Source organism: Mus pahari, chromosome 18 (genome assembly GCF_900095145.1).
Source record: "Mus pahari chromosome 18, PAHARI_EIJ_v1.1, whole genome shotgun sequence".
In the NCBI taxonomy this organism is placed as follows: domain Eukaryota; kingdom Metazoa; phylum Chordata; class Mammalia; order Rodentia; family Muridae; genus Mus; species Mus pahari.
The window spans coordinates 8,692,829-8,702,793 of NC_034607.1; the positions used below are offsets into that span (position 1 = coordinate 8,692,829).

General features: G+C 38.6%; 1 protein-coding gene across 1 annotated transcript in view; it reads left to right on the forward strand.

Annotated features, from left to right (window-relative positions):
* The window catches only part of Rhag (Rh associated glycoprotein), a 27,926-nt gene extending 24,552 nt beyond the window's left edge, over positions 1 to 3,374 (forward strand). The window contains exon 10 of the mRNA XM_021218182.1: positions 2,775 to 3,374. Within this exon, the coding sequence (XP_021073841.1) occupies positions 2,775 to 2,849 (75 nt within the window). The 3' untranslated portion in view covers positions 2,850 to 3,374. The remainder of the gene's footprint in view (positions 1 to 2,774) is intronic.
* The last annotated feature ends 6,591 nt before the right edge of the window (positions 3,375 to 9,965 follow it).

The following is a 9,965-nucleotide window of genomic DNA, read 5'->3' on the forward strand; positions in this document are numbered from 1 at the left end:
TCTCTCTCTCTCTCTCTCTCTCTCTCTCTCTCTCTCTCTCTCTCTCTCTCACCTGCTGACCATCTTCTTCCACCTTGGCTGCTTTTGAATTATCCACTTGATTCTTCACCTAAGACATTCAACAGCTCAGCTGCCACTAAAAGGAGTAGCCAGAGTGCCACAGTCTGCCATTTTGTTTCTGGTGAATGTGGTGACCTTTTGGGAATCAAAGCCACTTTAGGAAGCAGACTCCCAGGCACATGTTAGGGCTCTTGGAAGAGGGTGCTGAGAACCAGTCACTGAATGGACATCAGGCTTATCTGAGAGCTTAGAGCAGCCTGGAGGCAGGCACTGCCCATGCACACTTCTACCAGGTCTGCTTCTGGATCTGCTGCTGTGCCTGCTGCTTGCTCTAATACTGCATCTCCAGCCTGCCAGCAGATGGCAACCTTGCTGCTTATCCACTTGGTCTGTCAGCAGTTAATTACTTGATACCACAGTCAGCTGTAGTGGTGCACATCTTTAATCCCAACACCTGGGGCAGAGACAGGTGGATCTATTGTGAGCTTGAGGCAAGCCTGGTCTACATAGTAAGTTCCAGGACAGCCAGACTGTGGCAAGAAAGGGGGGGGGGGGCTGTCCACAAAAAAGAAAAGAGAAAGAAAAGAAAATAGAAATGAAAAAGAAAAGAAGGAAGGAAGGAAGGAAAGGAGGAAAGGAAAGGAAAGGAAAGAAAAGAAAAGAAAAGAAAAGAAAAGAAAAGAAAAGAAAAGAAAAGAAAAGAAAAGAAAAGAAAAGAAAAAGGAAAGGAAAAAGGAAAGGAAAGGAAAGGAAAGGAAAGGAAAGAAAAGAAAAGAAAAGAAAAGAAAAGAAAAGAAAAGAAAAGAAAAGAAAAGAAAAGAAAAGAAAAGAAAAGAAAAGAAAAGAAAAGAAAAAAGAAAAATAAGCTGCTGGTCAACTTGCCATTGCCACTATACCACCCCTGCTGTTTTGCTGTTGCTGTCCCTCTTTCTCTGCTGCTGCTTTCATATTACCAGCTCAGCTTGCAACTACTCAAAGAAAGATCACTCAAGAGAAGCCGTGTCTGATACACAACATCAGGAGAGGCAATGCTACAGTGCCTCCTAGCTCACTGGATGAAGCTGAGCAGCATGCACTTATAGGATGAGAAGGGATGATTGGAACATGTGCAGCCACCTTGTTGTTGATGTTCAGACACAGCCTTGTCTCCTAACTATAATCACACTCGATAAGGCTTGAGTTTGGGACAAAACGTGTCGTTGCCTCTCAACACCCGTCATACAAGTCCTTCTGCCAGCACCAGAGGAAATGCTTTTCCTCTGGCCAGCATGGAGACAGGCACAAAGTCATCTAGACGTGATTGTGCCTTCTGATAGCAAATATCTGGTGCAAACAGGCCGTAATAGCCCTGATTGGGGCCACTCAACCATCTTTCTGTAGTTTTCTCAAGGCATCTGTGGAATGCATGAGATATCTGGTGCTAGCTTTAAGAGTAGAGCAGTTGCCAGTTAGATTGGTAGCTTTTTTTGATCAAGATATATCTACCCAGTAAGTCTGAGTCTAACAGCTGCTAACTAAGACCCAACATGTGTGCTTACTTATAGGAAAGCAAACACCAAGGATTCTTATAAAATAACTCTGAAGAACTTAGAATGAACAGAAATTCTAACAGCTTTTTGTATCATGCACTACAGTGCTTAGCTGCCTGGGAAGAAGTGAGCTCTGCTTACCCATCTCAACACCACTGAGGAAAACTTTGCACAAGTCCCACCCTTGTGTAGCATGCATGTGATAAACTGCATGAACTTCCCAGTCACAGAGACAAATAAGGTAGTTCATCTAGCCAGAGAAAAATCACTCCACTGAGGAAAACTTTGCTTAAGTTCCACCCTTGTGTAGCATGCATGTGATAAACTGCATGAACTTCCCAGTCGCAGAGACAAATAAGGTAGTTCATCTAGCCAGAGAAAAAATCAAAAGTTAAGGGCTGGAGAGATGGCTCAGCAGTGAAGGGAGCATAGTTCTCTTGTAGAGGACCTGGGTTCCTTTCCAGCATCCAAATCAGCTAACTCACAACCACCTCCATTTTCCAGGTATCTAAACCCCTCTTCTGACCTTCATGGGTTCCTCTATGTACATAAATGTTGCACATAAATGAAGTGCAGGCACACACACACACACACACACACATAAGTTAAAATAAATAAATGAAAAATAAAAATTATAAAAAAGTTCCTCTCCGAAGCAGAAACTAAGTAAACACAGAATTAAACTAACAAATGTCATGTCTGTTCTTTTGTACCAATTCTTAGAAGCTGTTCATAGAAGATACTATCCAATAGTTTGGTGTATTGTGTTCAAGGTAAAAGTAGGAAGAAAAAGCAGATGTACCGTGTAAGACTGAAGGCTTTTAGAGAGCACACATCAAAAGTCCCTGTATCTAACAAATGTAAGCTTCTTTCCCGCTCCCACATTCGGCCTGTTGACCCCAGGGTCACTCTCTCCCAAAGCATTTTCTTCACACCCTGAGTGGCATAGAAGCTTCAACAGATTAGTAGGAAAACTGGGTGTGGCAAGTAGAGAATGCAGTCAGTCAAAGATGGCAAGATAAATGACTTGTTTTTATATTTCCTTTAACATTAATAATCTGAATTCACAGTTTTTCTAAGCTTAGATAATAATTACAGAAAACACCTCTGTTTCAGTACTCATTGATAACAGGCCAGGCAACAGAAGCAGTAGTAAGTGTCACCGTATTTCTTTTGTTTTTCAAGGTTCCCAAATTCAGAGAACTTGATAATCGCTTCTTTCAACATGCGAATCACAACCATGTGGAACACGAAGTCTAAATACCACTCCTAAACTCAGCAGCCTCCGAATTGCCAAGAAGAGTCAAGTTTAAAGAAACAAAAACTTGGTATCCAAAGGGATAGGCATGACAATAGATACATTCCAGCCCCAAATGGCCAGTGTAAAAATGTCTTTAGATTTAGTATTATCCCTTAATGTCCAAATGATTTCTCAGTGGACAGGAAAATGCTCAGAAAGCCGTCTATCCTAGGCTCTAAGAATGACATTGCAAATGGATAGGTTCATAGCGAATGTTTGATTGTATTCTTGATATCTTGCAAAAGAGATGACTTATAGAAATCAATACTTCTTGATCACATCTAACTTTATCCACTTTTTAGGTTAGTGTACATTGAGGCATCTTTGTGCATGTGTGTCATACCCCTTCCCCTACCCTCTGCACATCCCTCCCCACTGCAATCCCTCATGATTTCTCACTCCCTCCAGCTGGTTTCCCTCTCTCCCCTCAGTTAGGGATTGCTTGTTTTATTGCATGCATTCTATCCGCAACACTTGAGCTTCCTAATGTACATACCATGTCTTCAGTTCCAAAGAGTATAGAGCTGAAGTCAAAGGACATATTAAAGAATCTATACTAAAAAATGAAAGAAAGTAATCTATGTAAATAAAAAGCAATATCAATGCTCTAGTTAGGATCTTTTTAAATCTTAAAAACAGTCATAGTAATGTTACACTGTTGTTTGTTTGCATATTCTTATACTTAATTCCTTTTTATGGTTATTATTTGTAATAGGAGTTTAAAAGCCATCTGTTATAAATTTTTAAATGATTAAATGTTATTATAAAATGAGGTGTTTGTCTTTATCACTTCTTTATATGATTAAATCCATTTTATTACTTATGTATTCCCTATAAAAATCAAGTGACCTTTGCATGGTATAACTTTTAAAGGACTACATTTAGAAAAGTTGACTAGCACAGTTATATTAAACCATTTTTATAAAAATCAAGAAACATTTTTCATATATAGAGCTTTTTATATTTTTTCCATCCCCCAGTACTGAAATCTTAACAGGAAGCAGCTAGGTACCGAAAGAGATAAGAGCCCTGCCATGATCATAGGGAAAATTGTGGACAATACGAGGACAGGAAGTTGTAAGAGAGTTGATGGCGTCTATGCCTGCCTTATGAACACTCTCCCCTACCTTTCTTCAATACAGGACTTAGAGCTCCAAAATTTTGTTTTTTACACTCAGGGTTAACGTTGTTTTATTCATGGTAGTGCGCTGCCATTCTTTAATGGACAGGATATTTTTATTGGGAAAAAATAACAAAGCATAATCGTGAGCAAATTTGTTCAGAGTTACTGTAGTGAATCCATTTAATAATTACCAATGTAATAGTATATGTTTAGTTTTTAACATTATCAAGTTCACAGGAAATAAAAAAAATTAAAATGTAAAAAGGCACAGCATAAGGTAAGTACCATCACTCTGTCTTTTTAGGGTTGCCCAAGATAATACATAGAAACCAATGATTGTTTTCTCATGGGGAAAAATAATGTTTACTATATCAATAAGTGTAATCAAAGGCATAGTACACGTCTATTTAATCTATTTTCTCTGAAAAGTTGGTAAATTATTTTCTCATGAGGATTTATGTTTTCTACTCAAATAAATTCAGTTTTTCTGTTTGGTAAATCTACTCTGAGTTTATCATGATATTCACATGGAAAATATATTACCCCAGTCTTCTACCTTCCCCATTTTCATTATATTTTTTCACTTTATCTACCCCTATATATTGTTTGTTCAAATCCAGTTCGTTTGTGTAGATCCAACAAAATTGTATGTTGATGTATTCTGGTTGTGCACAGATGTGTATATGAGGAAGTGAAGACTTAATCACTTTAACCATATTTATTTGCAACTGTGTTTTTTTTTTACTCAAGTTTAAAGCCTAAACTCTGTTTTGTTTTGTCTTTTTAACACTTAATTAACCTAATCACTTTCATGTCACCACAAAAACAAAATTCACTGTGTATAATTTATTGCATCAGTTCATAGGATAGAACAAAATTTCAAGATCTATTTATATGATTTGTTTCAGGAAGTTTTGTCATTCTTTGTTCTTGACTAAAGCTGAAGGAGTGACCAAGAATCATTAGATGCAATTTCAGACAGGTTTGTGGAACTTACGATTTCACAAATTTGGGGTTCTCTAGCTCTAGTTTCCACAGCCTTCAACCTGACTTTTGCACAAGATGAGAAAAGTCTGCTCTTTGGGGTCAAGGAGATTTCCCAATTGTTCTCCTTTATTCCAAACCAGCTTTATTCAGAATAAACATTAGCTTGTTTTAATTATCTTCTCTGGGTGTATGGCAGGAGACTGCCTTTATACAGGTTGCTTTTTTACTTTACTATTTATGGAAGATTAACCTCATGCTACTCATGTATCTTGAATGACAGTTCAGGAGGCAGTCAGGGATGCTGGTACATGTTCACAGTCTTGTATCAGGAGACAAGGTGGGAAGATGGTAATAAATTCAAGCCAACCTGAGCTGCATAGCAAAGGCCTCTCACAAATGACTAAAACCACAAAAATGTGAGTGACAAAAAAAATCTTTTCTGAATAAACCAAACATCTGGCCAGTCCCAGGAAACAATTCTCCTAGATTACTATCAACAAAACCAAAAAAAAGAAAAAAGAAAAGAAAAGAAAAGAAAAGCAACTCAGTGATCTTGATTGGGAAAAGGCTATAAATCTCCTGCAATCAGGAACATCTGAATCAATGTTCCTGACTAGTCTTTCTGAAGCTCACAACTGATCAGATTTCTCATTCCTATCCCAGGGACTCGACTGAGCTGCATCTCACTCCTGTGATCGATCCCAAGGAATCTTATCGTGTGTGTATCATACAATATGAGTGTGCACATGTACCACAGCACACTTCTGGAGGCTGAACAGGGTTTTATAAAGTGGGTTCCGGGCTGGTGAGATGGCTCAGTGGGTAAGAGCACTCGACTGCTCTTCCGAAGGTCCGGAGTTCAAATCCCAGCAACCACATGGTGGCTCATAACCATCCGTAACAAGATCTGACTCCCTCTTCTGGAGTGTCTGAAGACAGCTACAGTGTACTTACATATAATAAATAAATAAATATTTTTTTAAAAAAAAAAGTGGGTTCCTTCCCTCCACCTCCATCTGAAAAGAGGGATTGGACTGGGGTTGTCAGGCTTATACAACAAATGGCTGCATTCACTAAGCCATTCCACCTCTCCCAGTAGTCAAATCTTTCAGTCTGGCAACCTCTAACAGTTTCTTCTATACCTTTCTGATGTTCGTGATCTTGGATCTTTTGAAAACTACAGGCCACTTGCATTGTTTCCAGTTGATCTGGATTTATCTGGTGTGTCCTTACAAGTTGGATTCAGGCAATACAACTTTAACAGCAATTTAATTTTTAATTTTTTTAATTGCAAAGGTGAGGTCCTGCATTATGTTGCTTCCTCCTGAACGGAACAAGCTTTGAGCTTGTTTTGTCATTAATGATTGTTCTTTGATCGCTGATGAATTTGATTTTTTTTTCCCTCTTCCTTAAAATTTCTTGTTCAGGGAAGACAGAATAGACACTACAGCCAGTAAAGTGCATGCCATGCAAGTATAAGGACCTGAGTTCTAGCCCAGAAGCCAATTGGTGACATACTTTTGTAATCTCAGTACTAGGGAACAGAGGCAGGTAGATCCCCAGATCTCATGGGCTAACCAGACTAACTTGCTTACTGAGCTCAAGGCTAATGAGCAATCATGTCTCAAAAAAAACAAAACAGATGGTACTTGAGGAATGTCACCCAAGCTTAGACTCTGGCTTCCACAGGCATACTCACACTTGTGCATGTGTATCCACTCCCACACTAGTGCCTACACAAACATGTATGCATACACACAGGATAAGTAAATCACTTGTTGCTTTGACTTTGTAATTATTATTTGGGAGGGCAGGTAATGTGAGATGCTCATGGTCCCTGCGTCAGCACCTTTCTCCTAAGGCTTTCAGTGTGTTTATTTACTAATTGATACCCATTTAGACTTATAATTTCTTATTCAATTCTTTATAAAAGATTGTATTAAATTGCTGTGAACATGACATTATTCCAGATTTGGCCAGTGTAAACCTCTTTGCCATGCTCTCTATATCTTTCTCTTTTGTGTTTGTTTCTTGTTTGCCTGTGTTAACTCTGGAATCAGCCATTTCTTTAAGTCCTAGTTTCTTCAAACGATTTTTATCCTCGGGGATGTAAAGGTGGTTGCATCATTGTTACTGTGGTGTCTGTTCTCTGTGACTCTCTCTGTTGTCAGAAACAGAGAAAATAAGTGATGCGAATCTATATGTATATGCTTGTATGAGTTACTAGTCCAATTTATCTCAATGTTTAGACAAAATGGGAATTATTACAAGACTTGCCTTGAAAATGTGAATTTCCATCAGTGTAATTGACAAGTTGAAAAGAAAAAAGTTTACCAAATTTGTGTTTACACATCTTATATTTTATTTTTTAAAAAAAAAATTGTACAAAATTCTCAAAGGAGAGTTTTTTTAAATCTAACATAATTACATCTAATAAATAGTGGCATTTACATTAAAATCAATTATGTATGCACATAAATATTTTTATGCATGTCTATAGAAAATAAATCAGAGAGTGGGTAAAGGTTTCATTGTAAAGGCAATGGATTCCTGTACAGCCATCTCATGGAAGAAGAAGTTTTCTTTGAAGTATTCATGCTATTTACACCTCGTGTGACAGTGCTGTATGTGCTCATATAACATATATCAATACAGAGCAGAGAAGAAAGGGAGCTGGGTGTGGCGGCATACTCTTGTGAGTTTGAGGACAGTGTGATGATCTACACAGGGAATTCCAAGACAGCAGGGGCTATATAGAGAGATCCTGTCTCAAGGCCATTTTAGCAATCAATTAAGTCATTAGAAAGACACAAATTTTGGAAAAGATAATGTATTGGAAGCCATAAATTGTTGTTGCAAAATAACAAGAATTAAATAATATTTGGACGGAGATATATGTGCTCAGGATAAGGTCAAAAGAATCCAGGCAACGTTTGTGGATGTTTGGACCTCAAGGGGTCAATCAGAGGAGATTTATTCTTAAAAACTATTTCTGGCTGTATACAAACTTAGACATCTCTTGAAAGAGGGCATTTTAATTGAGAAAGTATCCCTAAAAACTTTGCCTGTAGACAAGTTTGTGGACTCTTGTCTTTATTACTGATAGATATTGAAAAGCCCAGGTAGGTGAGGCTCAAACCTAAGACCTAGATTGTGTAAGAGAACAGCCTGAGCAAGCCATGAGGAGCAAGCCAGTAAGTAACGTTTCTCCACACTCTCTATTTTAACTACTGTCTAGAGATCCTGTCTTGGAGATCTCAACTTCCCTCAGTGATGGTGTGTGACTTGAGAGTAATAAGCTGAAATAAACCTTGTCCTTCCCAAGTTGCTTTTGGTCATGACATTTTTATCACAACAATAGAAACTCTTAATTAAGACAGTAATTACACAGTAGTCTAAAAGGCATCTTCACTCAGATCTCTAGTCAAATTCTTCAAAGGTTTCGAGACAGGGCATTACCTTTAAAAATGTCTCTTTTATTCAGTTTATAGCTGACAGAAAATAGACTATTCCAGTCATTATACCAGATTGTTAATTAAACACCTACCTACACATAGATCTTCATTCCCTACTTAGTTTCTATTTTTTTTTTCCTTCAACACTATTTTCACAGCCACAGGATGCTACATCCACTCCAGTAGTGACTCTGCATTACAGGTTTGGAAACCTGGAAGCAGTCCTGAGGCAAAAAGTTTCAAGGAAACTCAGCCTCCTGGAACCTTGCATTCTAATAGCTAGGAATGCCCCAGATTTGTCCCTGCAATATTGTGGAGGGTCTTACATACTTTGTTACAGTATTTTACAGGAAGTTACTTTCATATTCAAGTATTTACCAAGGCCTAGGAAATAGGATGGTTGTGGTATTACATTATTCATGAGAAGGTCTGCTAGAGCAGAACCCCCCAAAATAGGTCCCCCTCCCCCCAAATAGGCCCAAAAGAACAGCATAATCGAGGATTTACTGGGAACCCCTGGTGGTGGGGGTTAACAATTGACACCTGGCTTCCTCCTTAAGCTACCTGGTTCCCCTGGTCTTTTGATGTATACAATCCTTTGTTTTGTGTCACTGTAACTCTTGCAGATGTGTCCCGCCTGGCTTCTCTTGTTTGTTCTGTATTAAAAGTTTGATTTGAACAATACATTCAGATTCTACACACTCTTGTCTGTTGGTTTGTCATCTGCCAAATACTTGCCTGCCTGCCACCAGAGACCCATTCCATGCAGATAGAAGACCCCGAAAAAGGAGGTAGTCTGCAGCACCAGGGATCTAACTATAAAACCCTACCAATTTACTGTTTCTTGTAGATAACATTTAATACTGTTTTTCTATTTTTACTTTTGCTATGGTTTGAAGATGGGGAGAGTCTTCCAAAGGACCTATGTTCATGGCTTGTTTCAGAGGATATGCTAGAACACTTAGGGGATGAGGATCATGGGTTGCTTCATCCTTATACCAGTGGATGTGTTCTCTTCAAGGGAATTGTTGGAATCTAGTCTGTTGATCTTTCTTGCCACACCCACTCCAGTAGTGACTGTGTGACAGGCCCAAAAGCTTGGATGCAGTCCCAAGGCAAAAAGTTCACAGGAACTTAGTCTCCAGGAACCGTGGCATCCTGTAAAACAAATGCTCCAAACTTGTCCTTTCGTTAGTCAGTGAATGGACCTGTGTGCTTCCTTTCAGTATTGTTTTACTATAGGTACCTCCAAGCAATGATTTGCCAAATACCTAAGCAAAATTGAACTTTGCTTCCTGGCCTTCACCAATGGCCTAGGTAGTCCTTGAGCTGACCCTGGGCTTGGAATTCAGTAAGAATGTTACCTATTCAGTAACATTCAGAATTACCTCTAGTATTATAAGAGAGACAGTGAAAGAAATCAGGCATTACTATCTACTACATAGAGTTAGATATCTCAGGGCAAGCTTAGCAATGTAAGTTTAGAATTCTTATTATAGTTATGTATGGCA